This window comes from Larus michahellis, chromosome 9 (genome assembly GCF_964199755.1).
Source record: "Larus michahellis chromosome 9, bLarMic1.1, whole genome shotgun sequence".
Classification (NCBI taxonomy): Eukaryota; Metazoa; Chordata; class Aves; order Charadriiformes; family Laridae; genus Larus; species Larus michahellis.
This window is the reverse complement of record NC_133904.1, coordinates 23428110-23444773: the sequence shown is the minus strand read 5'-3', so window position 1 is coordinate 23444773 and position 16664 is coordinate 23428110. Positions and strand designations below refer to the sequence as shown.

The following is a 16664-nucleotide window of genomic DNA, read 5'->3' as shown; positions in this document are numbered from 1 at the left end:
CCTGGTCTTGCACATCTCCAGGTATGGGGCATCCACAGCTTCTCTGGGCAACCTGGGCCAGTGTCTCGCCACCCTCACAGGAAAGAATGTCTTCCTGGTATCTAATCTAAATCTCCCCTCTTTCAGTTTAAAACCGTTCCACCTTGTCCTATCGCTACACTCCCTCATAAAGAGTCCCTCTCCATCTCTCCTATAGGCCCCCTTCAGGTACTGAAAGGCTCCTATAATGTCTCCTCGGAGCCTTCTCTTCTCCAGGCTGAACAACCCAAACTCTCTCGGCCTGTCTTCGTAAGAGAGATGCTCCAGCCCTCAAATCATCTTCATGGCCCTCCTCTGGACCGGCTCCAACAGGTCCATGTCCTTCTGATGTTGGGGACTCCAGAGCTGGACACAGTATTCCAGGTGGGGTCTCACGAGAGCGGAGTAGGGGGGCAGAATCACCTCCCTCGGCCTGCTGGTCACAATCTTATCTGCTATAAGCCTGTGTCAGTGTCTCTGTGCCTTTTGGCCCACTGCCTGATGCTCTGTAAGAAAGTTGTGTTTACAAGTTTATTTTACATCTGAAGAACTGACAGTTAATCCTGCTACATCCCTAAGGAAACAGTGAGCTTGGATAGGTGTCACTTTGTGCTCTGCATGGCTCCCTTGGAGGTCAGTTTTACAGCAGCACTGGGAGTCACACTGTAACGAGATGTGTGGTGTCAGGTCAGAAAACAGAAAGTGTGACAACGCAGGGCTGGAGCAGCAGGGCAGGGCCAGGGTACAACAGCAGGGCTGTGGAGGGGGACTCTGCAGGTGACATAGCAGAAAGGCCGTGGACCAGGGTGGAGGGGCTATGGCAGAGCTGTTGGGGAGTCCAGGGCTGAGGGAGCAGGAGGGGCTGCAGGGTGGGGTAAACAAGCTCTGTGGGAAGCTTCAGGCTGATGTAGCTAGATTAGTTCAGAGCTGATTGAAATATACCCTGGAAGGGAGTTCATCCTGCGGGTCAGGGTGGAAATGCTGGGACAGAGCTGGGACATGCAGCCTCACCTCATTCACAGGAGTCTCGTTTGCGTCTCACATCCCTCTGCTTTTTGTTCCCTTCCATTAAATCCAACTAGGACATTTTGTCACCAGATTGCAGGCTGGGCTGCAAAGCAGCCAGGCTGTATGTGCCTTCATACCCTGGGGAGGCCTCCTGAGAAGACCCAGCTATGGCAGCTGGCAGCAGTGAGTCTCCCTGCTTCATTCACACACAGCTGTCCGAATATTTCACTCCTGTACCAGAAACAGCAAGACCATGTGCGGGCGGAGCAGTGATTAACATTTCTCCAGATGAGGCTCTGGGGCAGGACATGATTCTATGTTGGCAGGGCTGGGGCATGGCTGTCAGACCTCCATCCATCCTGGCTTTGTCACAAATTGCCATGGTGACACAGCAGCATGTGAGAGAGGATGCCAGATGTGTTCGGGCTCTCTGTTTTCAGGGTGATGCAGTAGGCTTCTATAGCTGGAAGCCATCACACTGTGAGGACTAAGTGTACGGTCCTTACTGGATCCAAACCATTGCCCAGTAACAGTTTGAAGGTTTCCTCTCTTCATGAACTGTGTTAACGGCAAACGAGGCTTGAAGGTGGGCTCCATGCTGAGCCACACAGGGCCAGCCACACTCACCAGAGCCCGTCTCTCCTCACTGTGGCATGCTGTAAGGTAGGGAAAACCAAACCTGGCAGATGTGTAGCTCTGGATAGCAGTTGCTGGTGTGTCCTGTGTGTCTAACTGCCATCACAAAGCTGGGCAGAAAAGAGCCAAGCACCCCCAATGTCTCCACAACACATCACCCGCAGGAAAAAAATAGTGCCAATCAAATAATTCTTGACTGTGTACGTGGCTTTGATAATTGGGCGCCTCAGTGTGTCCTGTACTACAGATAACACAGCCATGGACTCCTTTTGCATCAGAGAACTGACTGCAGAGGTGTGGTTGCTGTTGGCTATTTGCACATTTCTGAGCTTCCTTGCTAAGAACTGCTGTACAGCTCTGCCGTTTCTCGTTTCCTTTTTCCTTGCCCACCTTCCCGTAAGACTGGAAGCGATATAGCAGCAGAATACAAGAAATAGAAGAAAATTGTTGAATCAGACCCTCTTCTAGAAGTCTCTGCTGAGTTTGAGGCCATTCTTTCTTGCATTTGATACTTGCAGAGACTGCATCTGACATCCAGTACAAAGACAGCTTCCACCGTGGGTCAGAGTGTAGTATGTATTCAGCAAGAGCAGACATCAAGGAAGGGCATTGCAGTTAAAAAGATGTAATGATAGAGTTTATTTCGGAGGAGTGTCTGATGTTCAGAAATATTTGCAACCAACTGATTTTATAAAATGAGTTATGGAGCTTTTAATGTCAATTAGAAGGCAAAATCAAAGGACAAGAGGGGTGAATGATTATGATTTTGTATTTTGGTTTTTAATCTCTTTTTTCAGCCAGTTCTGCTTGCATACTGTGACTGACCTGTGCTGAGCTGATGCAGCCTTTTCTGTTATTTTAGCAAGGGTCTTGACCCTGATACTGCATCTAATTATGTTGGGTTGATTGTCTGGGGGGCTGCCATCTAATCTGCTCCCTGTTGGCCCCTGCAGATCTTCCACATGACCTACGATCTGGCCAGTGCAGTGGTGCGGATTGTGAACCTGATCGGGATGATGCTGCTGCTGTGTCACTGGGATGGCTGCCTCCAGTTCCTTGTGCCTATGCTGCAGGACTTCCCTGACGATTGTTGGGTGTCCCTCAACCGCATGGTGGTAAGTACCTGCCCCACTCCCTCCCTCGCGACCCTAAACCCAGGCCCTCGGTCACAGCATGACCATTTCAGCATCGACTTCCCAACACTAACATGGCGTCCTCCAGCTTCCCATTTCCCCCCCCACGTCCTTTTAGGGCCTTCCTCCGCTATCCAGCAGGCACTTGTAGAGCCCCGGCTCCGTGGGCACGGACACTTCTTGGAGGCAGTCTCTGCAAGGAGAGAGTCTCAGGGCTGCAGAGCAGGAGCCAGCCCCAGCAGAGCCTGCTGCGGGCTGCCTGCAGCAGAAGGCAGGAGCCAGGCTCCCCCTCCTGGCAGGAAAGAGCAAAGAGCAAGAATGGAAACGGTTTTGTGCAGGGATCTGGGCACACTGAGCCGAAGGCAGGAGGCAGACCGGGTCGTAGAGCTGTAGCTGGGACTGATCCATAATTTCCATTACTGGTCTCAAGGAAACTGTTAAGCCTTCACTCCATATCCACTTGAAGGGTCGGTGGGACCACCCACCCTTCTCCATGGGGAGCTGCACAATATCCCATTAGAGTGGACTGTAACAGATTCTGCCAAGCCACAGTTCAGCCTCCCATCATGGGATCAGTAGCCAGACTTCCCAGTAACGTCCCAACTGTGCTGCTCACTGCTGTTTGCTGTGAGGGAGATTTATACCATATGGTAAATGCACGGGGAGTTCATGGTACCTTTCAACCATCTCGCTGAGAATTCAGGATCTTTTATTCAAAGGGACAATGTCCAGTTGATTAAGCAGCAAAAACTGACAAAGCTTAAAAAATTGCCTCTTATTGCAGCTCTTAACCTCCAGATTCCCCCAGCCAATTTCTTCTTAAAAAAAATAATAATCAGGCACTCGGGCAGAACAGAACAAATGTAAAATGTATAAAAGAACGGCCAACTTCCCATGCCTCCCACATGCGGAGCTGTGGGCACATGCTGCCCATGCCTGAGAAGAGTGAGCATCCATGAAAAAGTCGTTTGTTTAGTGTTTATTTACTCATTTCTTCCCTCTGCAATAATCATTCACTTCCTGCAGTTGAGAGGTGCCAGACTGACAGTTCTGGAGACTAGAGCCGTTTATTTATCTATAGCAGAAGAACAACACATGCAGCAGCTGCCTTATCTTCCCCCATGCTGCCTTTTTATTATTTATATGGCAGGAGCAATGAAAGATCAGGGCCCCATTGTGCTTGTGCTGTTCAGGTTCAAAAGGACATCCTGGAGAGCTCAGAGGTGCAGACAGAAATCATCGCCATCGGATGAAGTGAGTTGGCCATGGTGCCCTTGCAGGACAGCTTCAGAGCAGCAGATTTGAACCATGTTTCCTTTATCCTAACATTTGGGTGGGGGCTGCCGTCTGATGGCAACAACTTCCGTTGGTTTTTCCCATCCAGCCCTGGGGGAAGAGGTAAAAGCTGGGGTTGCAGAGTTACAAGTGTGAGTAGCACACTTGGCTCAAAGGCCAGCGGATGAGAGCTGCAACACAAGCTGCAAAGTGACCTGAAGACTCAAAACAACAACGTTGTCTCCCTCCCCACATACTTCTGAGGATAAGTAAATACTGTAATGGCAGGTATCGAAAACGGTCTGAGGTCTGGGGTTGTACCGAGTAGGTTGCGCAAATGCATGGCACAAGCTAATGCAAATTGGCGCTTGGACACTTTTCACTTGGAGGCTGTAAAGCCAGAAAACGACTTGCAGAGCTGCAAACATATTGGGATCAGAGCCTGGTGAGCTCTGCAAAGCTCTATTTATACAATCTAGAAAAAGAGTTTACTGGGACAGACTATGAACAGAGCCTATAAATGACCATCAAGGTAACTGTGTAGAGAAGGGATAGGGTCTGGAAAGGTGGCAGGAGACAGGGCAGAGGAAGAAAAGATTTAGCCTAGGCACCTTTCTTAGCAGCAAGAGGGGGTGGGGGGGAAGGATGCATCCCACAGGCAGGAGGGCTCAGCAGAGTCTCCAGGAGAGGCAGGGTAGAAAGCTTCAATCCAGAACAGAGCTTTACCAGGCAAGGACTCATGCTGCAGTACTTGTCTTCCCAGCCTTGAGAGCCTGTGAAGCTGGGAATTAAATTTGCCTTGTGTGATTTTTTTTCCCACTTCTCCCCTGCAGCTAAATCACCTTCACTTTTTCAACTTAATAAAAATGAAAAAAAAATTATCTCAGTGACTGTCTCAGAAATGGAGCCTCAGGAAACTGGGATGAACTGGAGAGATGGTTATATGCTCCACCTATAGTTCAGGTGGCTTTCACTACAGAAGCTGTACAGGAATATGGCAGCCCCAAAATAGCTTGATTTTAGAACATTTAACAAAGAGGATAATCAGTTTTTCTGGAATCAGATAGTTTCTTCTCACAATAAGGTTCTGTCCTCTAATCTCCTGAGATTTCCAGATGTGCCATTGGGACCAGTGATGAATGCGGGTGGCATGATTAGTGCTACCATTTACATGTAGTCGATATTGAAGTAATAGGAGAAGCCACTGAATCAGGAAGCAACAAGAAACCGGTGGTCTGGGCTGTTCCCCAACTTTGGTGCCAAGATCTTGATGGTAGTTTCCAGAATGGCTCTGTTTGAGAGCTGTGATGGACAGGGTTGGGAGGTGGGAGGCCAGGATGGCATCTGTCTATGACAGAGAGTCGGTAGGTTGGATTTTGGGACATTCTGTACTGACCTGGTCACTGCTTTGAGGAGATAAATATACTTGGTGCACGACTGCCCTGATTATACACAGGAGCCAAAAAGCTGGGATAGAATGGATGGAATAGGAAAAAAAGGAATCTTCTAAAGCTGCTACAGCCAAGGGGAGCTGATAGTGAGGTGCCAAATGCTTTGGAGGCTTTCTCCTTGAGTATGCTGGTGCGGCTCTTCCACCGCTCTGGAGTTTCCCACCTAGCCACTTGGCAGTCCATAAAACCAGCTCTGATTCCTACACAGCAGGAAAAGAAGGTTCATCACCTCCCATCTGCTTCCTAAAGGTTTGATCCTCTTCCAGGGGATCTGTGAAGGGTCTGGTGTTGCCAAAATCATATCGGGGGCTCGATAAATCCCTGAGTCCAATTCATCTTGGTGTTTTCTACATGCTCCATGTTTCATCTTTAGCAGTCGTAGAAGGAGCGAGTCTCTGTATGACTTCTTTCTGAACTGGCTCTGAAATGGCAGGGAAGGATGTTTTCAGCATTAATTGCTGAGCCCCAGTCTCAGGGGCTTCAGCATTAGCTTCCCTACAGGGCAGTTTATTAAAAAGAGAAAGACTGGTGAGTCAGCTGCAGAGCGGCATGTGTGCGGGCAGCAGCATCTCCCCAAGACCCTTTCCTGGCAGCTACTCATCAGAGAAATCTGAGCTCTGCTGAGACCTGAAAGCTGCTGGAAACACGTGGCATGCTCCCTTGGGTATCGCGCTGAACTGATAAACCCTGCAGGGAAGGCAAATATCCCCATGTCAAATGCAGCGACCTTGCACAGGAAATGCTAATCGTCTTCCCTTCTACCAAAAGAAGGAGAGCAGCTTTCCTTTTGAGCTTAACCCCCATGCCCCACCCCCCAACACGTTCTTGTAGTGCTGCTGGTAGAAAGGAGGAAGAAAAACTGATGCAGTATGTATTGTAGAAGACAGAGCAATCCTGCATGGATCTCCCGTGTCATTCCTAACTCCCCCTAAGCCTCTGGTCCAGCACATCCCTCATACCCTCACTCAGCAGGCATATGAAGCTGTGTAGTAGATCAGCATGTTTTATAAAATCTGTCGGGGAGCAGCCAGAGTGGGGCTGCTCCACAATGGGATATGACCCAGGAGCCAAGGGTGACCCCTGCACAGCAGTGCCCTTGCCAACTAGGGCACAGTCCTACCGGTCCGAAACAGGGTGGGCAGAGCAGAAGTTGTGATAAGAGGGTCCACTGACCATTACAGTGAAGGCAGGGTGACAGTCATGTCCAGGGTCTACCCAGGGAGTCCAGTTAGGAGCAGCAAGAGATGGGGTCAGAGGCAAGGCTGGAAACAAGGCTAAACCATATATATGTTCAGGGCCCTGGGCTGGGCACAGGTACAGCTTGCTCAAGCAAGCCCTGGATGCCCAGGCCTGGCCTGAAAGGGAGCTCCAGGAACAATGGGTGCATGGGCGGGGGTCCCAGGCAAGGCTGACTGGGGCAATTAAAACACACTGGTGCACTCAGAGTCCTAAGAAAAATCTCTTCTGTTAGATGAAAGCCATGCAAAGCTCTTGGAAATAAGCCCAGAATAAGGCGGTTCTGTCCATTGTGAAGTTTGACCCATCATCTCCATTTCTTGTCCCACTATTCCCTTCCTTTAAACTGCATCAAAAGGTCTGCTTTCCCTGCCCAGTGTTGTCCAGGGGAGGGCAGTGATGTTCAGAGGCCTTATTTCACAGCTTGACCTAAGTGGTGTGCAGTAGCAAACCCCTAGTAACAACTCTGTGGCCAGATAAGATCACTGCTGAGACAAATGTGGGAGTTCACAAGGTTGACATAAGCCCTTTCACTACAGACAGCTCCTTAATACTGTGAAACATTAGTGGTGTAAGTCAGGCATAACATTGTGCCCGTGGACTATGCTCCTACCCCAAGAATTTGCCAGTACTTCTTTATGTCTTTGCTTTTCTCTGTCTAGTCTTCTTCTGTGAGGGTTCAACCAGGTACGTCAGACCCAGAACATCCTGTAAGACACCATACTGTTTCTTTCGGTGCTTCTGTAAGGTACTGCAGAACCCAATACTGCCTTTGAAAAGTTCCAGGGACATGTCTCCAAGATTCAAGGGTGGATCTGAGCAAAGGCAATGCAGTCCAGACAATAATCCCGGAGAAACCCTTATAGTCCTGCCAATGTGGACTTAAAAAAAAGCTAGTCTGAGAAACTGCTTCAAAGTAATTTTAACTCCCTTTTGCAAACGCTCTTAGTGCCTGGCCTGTGTCTGAGGTAACATCCCTCTTGACTATGTTCAAGCACAGATCTGTAGCTCCATTTTAGCTTGCTTTGAGATTTGGTTAACGAGGAGTCATTTTCTTTCAGCAGTTTAAGGCCTCATTTACCTACCCTAATGGACCATTTTAGCCACTCCAGTATATTTGAAGTAGTGCAACCCTCCCACCGTGGCAACCGGTATAGTGGTATATTGAGTATAGGCGTATGGCTCTTACAGAAACAAGCTGTCAGTATAAAGCACCATGATGCTGGTAAACTGGTGGCCACAGCACATTTGGAACCACTACTACTAGTCTGGCTTAAAGTACTGCATCCTCGACTTGCCTGCTTATTCTGTGGAAAACAAAAGAGTGTAGAGCAGGCTTAAAAACTAAAGATATGCTGAGGCCTATAAGCAAAGAGTCATCACATAGACTGTGCCGTGAGGATCCAGTGCTCTTTACAGATGCTCAAAGAGCTCAGAGGTTGTACCTTAAAGGTAATTGCTCTGAAAGGTTTCCCCTTCATGGAATTGCCTCTCTTTCAGCAGTCCTTGATCTCTTCTCCCAGCAGACCACATTGCTCAGGATTTTTTTAAACACTCCGTGTTTTCCTCCAGCTCTCACCCCTCAGTCTGTCATTACTCAGCGATCTCCTCCGTCTGGCACAAAGCAGGCTGTCCTCACAGGGAGTCGTGCTGCTGATGGGAATTGGGGTTGTGACTTGTAAGTATAGAGTTCCCAGGGAGCCAGAAGTATTTCTGCAGGCTACGGGGGCTCACTGATGTTGGATGTTGTAGTTTTGGATGACTAATTCCTACAAAACACTGGCAAGCTTCCTTGTAAACAGCACTCCTGAGCAGCAATTTGCTGGAAGAATGGGTTTTAAAACTTGAACCTGCCTGAGACCCAGATGTTCCTCTTAGGCTCTGGTCATTACTGGCCATTAAAGACCCTGGCAGCCAGTTTCCTGGTTTATCCAATTCTAGCTTAGTTATTCTTACTCTGTCTCCCCAAATTCCCTTTGGAATTTCAACTCGTCATTTCATTTCTCCGTGCTCTCAATTCTGTGGTGGAGCTGTGCTGCCCTGTTAAACTCCTGCCACACTGAACTCCGAAGGCAGCAGCGTTTCTGCAGTGCCCGTTGAGAAGTTCCTGCTTGGGAAAGGATTTCATTTAACAAGGAAGGGATGGGACAGGACCCCTGAACTACTACTTCGACCCCAGCAGAGTTGTGAATGTGCTGCTCACCTTCACAGGTGAGGCACCGTTTTAAGCAAAGGTTGGTCAAGTGTGACTGCTCCTGCCTGTTGTCTCAGGATGATGACTTTCCTGCTGAAGCATGGACAATAAATGGGCTGAAGACATACAGTTTACAGCATTTGTCATTCTGTAAGTGCAGGGGCCATAATTTTGTGACTGCTAGTACTACAGGGCTGAGGGAAAGGAGTGTGGCTCCTGGAAATGTGAACAGTGAAGATGCAGGGATGCTTGTGTAAGGTGTGTGAGATGCTTGATGCCTTCACAGATCAGAAGTTGGTCTGCAACATGACGCAAAACCTGGGTGGTGGAAAAATGGATGCCCCACACTTGTTCGACCAAGACTTTAGGAACCACAGCATAGATGTGGGTGAGGCAAAGGAGCAAGCAGATTCATTCCTTTGGTGCTCACACCTCAGGCACCCCTGTGGTTGGATCCGTCCTACTGGATCCTGCTGGATCATTACTGTACAGGCAGCAGAGTGCAAATGCTCTTTGCCTTTATCTGTAGCTGGCTGCCCTTTGGGCTGCGGCTCCTCACACACTGGCAAGCCAACTGCATAGCCGGGAATAGAGACACCAATGGGCACATTGTCCCTTCTCTCTCTCTGTTGGCTCACGGGTAATTTTTTCCAGTGCAGGAGGTGAAGAGGTTCCTGCTTTGTTAGGGAGGTGAGCCCAGACAGGCTGGCGCCAGCAGGGAGCACTCTCTTCTGGGGCTGTGAATGTGCTATTTCTGTGTCTGCTTCGCTGTCCCTTCTGTCGCTTTGCCCTTCTTGTTGCAGTGTGAATTAGGCCTGTGTTGCATAATGTAACTGAATATGGCCAGGGTAACACTATCACCTGTCTTTGTTCATGTGCTTATCTCCTAACCAAGCATTAACACTCTCCAGAGGTTCCAGCTCTTTGCCACAGCTCACAGACAGCAACAGTATGCTTTGCCTCTGTTTACTACTGGTAAGCTTACTGAAAAATTTCCATCAACATTAGTGATACTCCAGCAGCTGTTTGCAGAGAGGTCATCAGCCTCTGATCACCTGATTGTGATTAGATCCCTCCAAGGAGGTGTCTGGTAAACTCCAGGGCTCCCAGCACCACTGGTTACTGGTGCTGAGGCTGCTGCATCTCTCTGAATGGAGTTCACAAAGATATTGCTTGTCTGTTTGACAAGCCACAAACCAGGCTTTCCATACAATGACCTTCTAAGTTGCCATGGTATATGTATCTGCACAGCTATATCCATAATGTTAACACCTTCCTAGGAACAGAGAGAAGACTGATGAATGTACAGATTATGTGCTGCAATGAATGTCACTGTAGCAGAGGTATTTTTTCACATACCTTATAATAGCAGTGTGTGATGACAGTGCATTTACTTTACAAGGTTTTGTGGCAAGGACTTGCTAGCATATAATACCCACAGGATAGTAAATGTACCTTGAGCTGTTCCATGAACTCAGGCTAATCAGAATAATCATGAAACTTATGCTGTTTTTTCTCCCTATCCCACGATGTAATTGCTGAGGTGCATCTTGTGTTCGTTGGAGTGGGAGAGCACAGGGTGTCCGAAAGAAGCCGTTGACTTCAGATGGCTTCTCACAGTGGTTTATTGCATCTCTCAAATGAGACCATTTGTAGTTTTCTCAGCTCCCTGAAAAAAGCCGTGTTTTACTCTGAGAACTTGCTATCTGGACATTATCATCTTAATTTTCTGCCCTTCCCATCTCTTCAGGTAATGACCAGAGATCCTGACCATTTCCTAAATTGCTGGGGAGTGATTTTCCCCACTCTAAGATCTTCCCGCTGGCAGCCTTGCTCAGGCTCTCTTTTACTACTTCTCTGTTAAAGTCCATTTTCCAGTGGAGTAATCATTTCCTTCAGTTCCTTCTTCCACACGTGGGTCATTTTGAAAATATCTCAATGCATCATCTCAGTTTATCCCAGGTTACCAGTGTGTCAGACTGTCTGGCTTTCTTTCTGGAAAGTTTTGCTGGAAAGAGTGCATGGAATCTGTAAAAAAACCCTCACCAAAGTCAGTTAATGTTGGATGACTAAATTTGGGCTTTTTTTTTTTTTTAAAATCAAGTGCGACCAGCACTTCCAAGCCATCAAAGAATTGAATTGCTTGTTTATCATGTAAAGGTGCTTTAAACGTGGACTTTTGGGTCTAATGGTAGATATCCTTTTCTGAAATGTGTTCATCCCAGAGAATGTCTTGTCCCACTGCTAAAGCTTTGTCTGTCTATCTGTCTCTTTAGAATGACTCCTGGGGGAAGCAGTATTCCTATGCGCTGTTCAAGGCAATGAGTCACATGCTCTGCATTGGCTACGGGCAGCAGGCGCCTGTTGGCATGTCAGACGTGTGGCTCACGATGCTGAGCATGATTGTCGGTGCCACCTGCTATGCCATGTTCATCGGCCATGCCACAGCCCTAATCCAGTCTCTGGACTCCTCACGGCGTCAGTACCAGGAGAAGGTAAGGACTGGGCTTTGCAACCCTTATGTCACCCAGGGGTGGTTTATGCACTGTGTGGAGGAAGCCAGGGCCATCAGTGACCCATGCAAGAGGCTAAAAGTGCGGTGTCTTTGTCACCATGGCATTTTATTGGTAATTCATACCCATCCATTCACTCATACAGACCCTCAGGAGGAAATAGATGCAAGATCAGATGAATAATGGTAGAGCAAGTGGGTGATTTTTGTTGTCTCTGACTATCTTTTTAGATCAACATTATCAATGTCACTGGTATCTAAAATTGTAAGTCACTTTTTCCTTTCCGAGATCGTGTTTCAAATCTCAAGTGAATGTTCCAGAATGTGCAGCTTTTGTTTAGCAAGTACTTTCTTTAAAAGTATCCAGATTATTCACTTCAGTGCTCATGAGTGAAACTACATAACAAACCCCAAAGCACAGATCAAAGCTCAGGAGCTCTGAACAGGTTCCCCAGGTAGCTATCGAATTAATTGCACGGTTGTTGAATTGCATAATGTAGGGCACAGACAGAAATGTCACAACTGATCAGGTTACCACTGCAGCGGCAGTAACTGGTGGTGGTGGGTTTAAGGCAACACTGTGAATTTGTCAGATGGTAAGGGGCATACAGGGTCTGTCGGCGTGATTCAGCCAATGAAGGGTAACTCATGGAACCGCATCGATTCCTTCCCTCTTTCCATGCCTTTGGTACATTGCTGTCTGCACAATGACGTTTTGTTATCTAAAGCAAAGGGGCTGCTGGTGCAACGATACTTGTCCCTCTAGGACACAGACAGGCAAAACTTCTCCCTTCAACTTCTGGTTGAACCCTAGGCTTGCACCTCCACCGAACACAGAAGAGCTAATTGAAGAGGGACTGTGCGTAATGAAGAGCAAGAGCTTGTGTTGCTTAGAGACGAGAAAGGGACTTCGCCGCAAAGACAGGTTGATTTCAGGCATCAACAAAGGCAACTACCCTCAATTAGTAGGGCTGAGGATGCCATAGGCAAGCACGTGTTTTGGCCAGGATCTTATGGATATATTTGATCTGAAGATTAAGAAGAGGAGGAATGAGGTGCTACCCCTATTCTGACCCTGATGGGCGCAGTTAGATTAGGTGCAAGGGTAGCTGTTGTTCAAGTGGGTAAAGTACAACTAGCAGACACAGGCATAAGAAAGGTGAATTTTAAGTTGCTACATGGGAGGAGGTGGGAGAAGGGACTTGTTAGATGACCTAGGAACAGGTTTGAGACATGGGAATTACAACACTGGGCCACAGAAAGACCTTGCAGTAGCGCAGAGAGTGCAAGCAAAGAAGACCAGAGGCTGACTCATGTTTGAGGATGGGGAGGGTCTCAAACTGCAGCTAGAGCTGAAAGAGATAAAAAGCCCAGGAGAAGTGGGGAGGACTGGGATGCAATTAGAGCACTGGGCTTTGTATAGAGTTTTACCACTGTGTTACAGATTGGCTGGACTAATTCTAATTGAGAAGTAAGGTGTGACAAAGAGAAGGACACTGCAGCGCTAGGAGTGCAAGCTGATCAAATTTGTGTATGCAGAGTATTTATTCAAATGTGTTTGAAGTAGCATAGAAGTCAAGGACTGATTTGCAAATCCAACCACCTGGTCCACCGAGCCGCCGCCAAATTTACACCTGCAGGACTGGGCACTAGAATTTTTTTCCACAGCCAGGCCTGAAGACAAGGGCAGAACTTGACCCTGGAAGCTGGATTCCAGTCAGTGCTCAGGGAAATCAGTCACCACTAAGCCAGCAGGGACTGTGGCTGAGGTGGCGGAAGAAGTGTGAGATGTGAATGAGAGGGTTAATCGATCCAGGAGAAAAGCTTTGTGACAAAAGCAATGGGTAGAGGATTTAACAAAGGGTGTATTTCGTGTGTAGTGGTTATAGCAGGTTCATTTCCCAAGGTATTCTCCTAGGAATAAAACCTCAGGGATTGAGTACATTCATTTTCCTCTTGCAAATGGGACAAATGATGGCCTTAAAACAAATATGTATTTATTTTCTGCATTCCTTAGCACTTGAATAGCCATGATTAAAATGAGGCTGCTTCGTGATTTGCAGCCCTGCAACTCAATTTAGTTCAGTCCTCATGGGACAATGTGTCTGTTGAAGCATATTATAAGCAAAGAATCTCAACAAGTTTGCAGGTCGATTGGTAGAAGCAGGCGGCAGTTTGGAGACTTCTGCTGAGTACACCTTTGGGCTGCAAACAGGGCTCTGCCTCTCACCTCCGCAGGGGCTCAGGCTACAGAGCTGTTTTGGGAGTAGCAAAGAAAGGGGAGACAGTGGGGAGGGAGAGGAATAGCAGAAATAACATAGTAACAGGACAGAAGGTTATAGCTAAGAACTGTACGGACAGACTTTGCTTTGTGCAACCTTCAGGACAAGGTTCAGGAGTGAGTTTGTGATGAGGTTTTGTATTGTCTAGATCTCTGCCAAACCAGCTTGTTCTTCCCTTGTACAAACAGGGCTTTTGAGAAGAGGAATAAAAGCCAAGATGTGCTGTCTGTTGGCTTCGGTAGTAGGCTTGTCTCACCCTGGGTTGGATTTATCGAACATTTGGACACTCAATCCCTGTCCTGTCTAAATCTCCGCCTGTAGCATCTGACTTCATGCTATGCTAGTTTCTGCAAGGCAGGGAAGCCATATAGGATTGATGGGGTGGTAGGAAGCATGGAGAATTTGGAGAGGGAAGTTGCAGCCTCCAAGACAGTGTGGTGCCGAGGTTTCTGAGTCCAAGTGGAGAGTCCCATGAGGCACAGAGCACTCACACCAGCTCAGGCACCAAAACTGGCACAGCCATCATGTAAGTCTGGCTCTGTGCCTCCCTTAAAAAGCTCTAAATCAGAATAGCTCTTTAGATCTGGCACTCTGAAGTGACTGTTCTATTTCCAGTCCCAGTGGCAAAGTTAAAAGGGACCTGTCTGCCCCATCTTGCATTGCAGAGTGTGTTAAGTAATTTAGCAGAGCTGCGAAATTACTTGCCCGTGGTCACAGATAGTGTCAGTACAGGACCAGGAGCTGACTCTTATCTCTTAATCTCAGTCTGGTGTCTAACTCCGAAATACCTTTGCACCCAAGATTGCTATCTATTTTCTACATGTGAGAGAATATTATTACAAGTCCATCCTGAAGGATTCTGATAGAAAAATTTCCCAAAATCATGTTGTGTAGTTCCGTGTTCTAACCGAATTGATCCGGCAGCTCTGACCAAAGAGGGGAAGCCTCACGTACCTATTCTCACCCAGTGCTCCCTGCCACTATTCTCAACTGCACCAATTCACTCTTGTGCGCCACCTTTCATACTTCTCAGACCTTGACTGAGCTGATTTCTTTCTTCCAAATTATTTTTCTGCCAGATTAGTGGGTTGAATCAGTGAGTGCCAGAGCACCCACTGAGTCCAGGGAGTGCCAGAACTGGTGCTGGGTGCTGGTGGAGGATCTCCATGGGCAAGAGCAGAGGCGCAAGGCCCTTTTCAGCTATTCTTGGATGAGCTCAAGCCTTAACATGTAAGTTCATAATTGACTATGAAATTACCCCACAAACTGCAGTAACTGTGGCTCACAAGTGAGAGAGTGTTCCCTGCCCAGGAGGTGAATAAACTAGACTCATGTGCAAGTTATTTTCATGCTTTTTGCAGGTTCCCCTATTAACTTCTTTCTCTAATCCCAAAGCTCAGCTGGATTAATATTTATGTCAAGTCACCACACACACACACACACATCCTCCCCAGCAGACTCTCTAACCTTGAGGCTTTTGGGAGCGGTGATTATGCTGCTTACTGCAGCCATGCTCCTTGGAACAAAGCAGAGAGAGACTCTGGGCTTCACTCTCCCAACCCAGCAGGATGCAAGCAGTGATGGGCATCCTGCAGAGAGGCTCAACTCTCCCGTGTTATCTTCTCAGGTACGTACGGAAGAATGACTGATGAGAGGTAGGAATTGCTGCTGTCAGCATTGCAGAGCCCAGTAAAGCCGTAATCTCTCCTTCCAGAGCCTCATCTCTCCTCAAGATCTGTCTGCCACTGGCATTCTCTCAAGCTCTCTGCTCTCCACCTTCATTTCCCTGCTCCTCTTTCCCCCTGAACAGTCTATTCAATGCCTTTTGTTCTTAAAATATATATTGAAATAGGTTAGATACTTGCATATTCACTTGTCACTATTCTGAAGAAGCACCTGCTGTAGCACAGTTGCAAGGGGTCAAGCAGGTAACACTAAAGAATCACTTTATAAATCCTACAGAAGCAATAATGACATCACCTCTCAGTTCCTGAAACAGCCCTGCTTAACCATCAGCACAGTCCTTCTTGCCACAGTTTTATCCCATTGTCTGGCTATCAGAGCAAAAAAGTACTTTACTGTCCAACTATCAACATTTCAGCCCTTGTGATCAGCCTGAAGGTGAGAGGACCCCTCAGCCTGACCCTTCGTGGCTCCTCCTGTGTTTTTAGGCCATTTTACTATGCAGTTCAGTGTTCCGAACTGCCTCCAAATGAATGCGTGCAGGGAATTTCGTGCAGAAATCCTAGCTGGGGTCCTGGATACAGTATAATCACATTAGCCTGGCAACATGCCCTTGCTGATTAGCCCCCCTTCACCCCTTCTTTAAGCAGAGCTAATTAACCCAAGCACAGCACTGTACCGAAGCTATATTAATTCTTGTGGCTCCAGGGTTGTTTTAGCCAGTGCTACCTTGGGGACGACACCGTGCAGATACATTAACTAGTGTCAGCTGCTCTGTTAGCTTGGAGCTGGGCAAACAGTGCGATTATTGCCACATCTACTCTGCCACAGACCTGTCAGATGGGAGGTTTCCTGTCCGTTGCCACTTTGGACAGGATTTGAAGGGCTGTTCCCAAGATGATTGGTCACCAATGTCCATAGGTTCTCAGGTGACATTCCGAGATTCTTAGAGTCCAAAGGGGTAACGGAGAAGTCCCCTCCTGAGCTAACATCTCAATTCTGTATGTCAGGAAAGCTGCAAAGCTCCCTTACTTTTCTGGTAATGTGTGTGAAGGAGAGGGTAGGGAGTGTGCAACACTCCAGAAATTAAAGGTGTCTGGAAAATTTAATCAAATGCAAAATTTAATCAGATTTTCTAATTGGAAAAAGTTTGGAGTGTTATGACTGCACTAGTTGTGTATTATCTCAGTCTGTTAAGAGGTGGCCTGAGAACTATTATGTCCCATGTTACTGTCA

General features: G+C 47.5%; 1 protein-coding gene across 1 annotated transcript in view; it reads left to right on the top strand.

The window, feature by feature from the left end:
- HCN4 (hyperpolarization activated cyclic nucleotide gated potassium channel 4) overlaps window positions 1–16664 on the top strand; it is a 104159-nt gene that overhangs the window by 60421 nt on the left and 27074 nt on the right. Inside the window, exons 3-4 of the mRNA XM_074601481.1 lie at window positions 2616–2777; window positions 11228–11446. Of these exons, the coding sequence (XP_074457582.1) occupies window positions 2616–2777; window positions 11228–11446 (381 nt within the window). The remainder of the gene's footprint in view (window positions 1–2615; window positions 2778–11227; window positions 11447–16664) is intronic.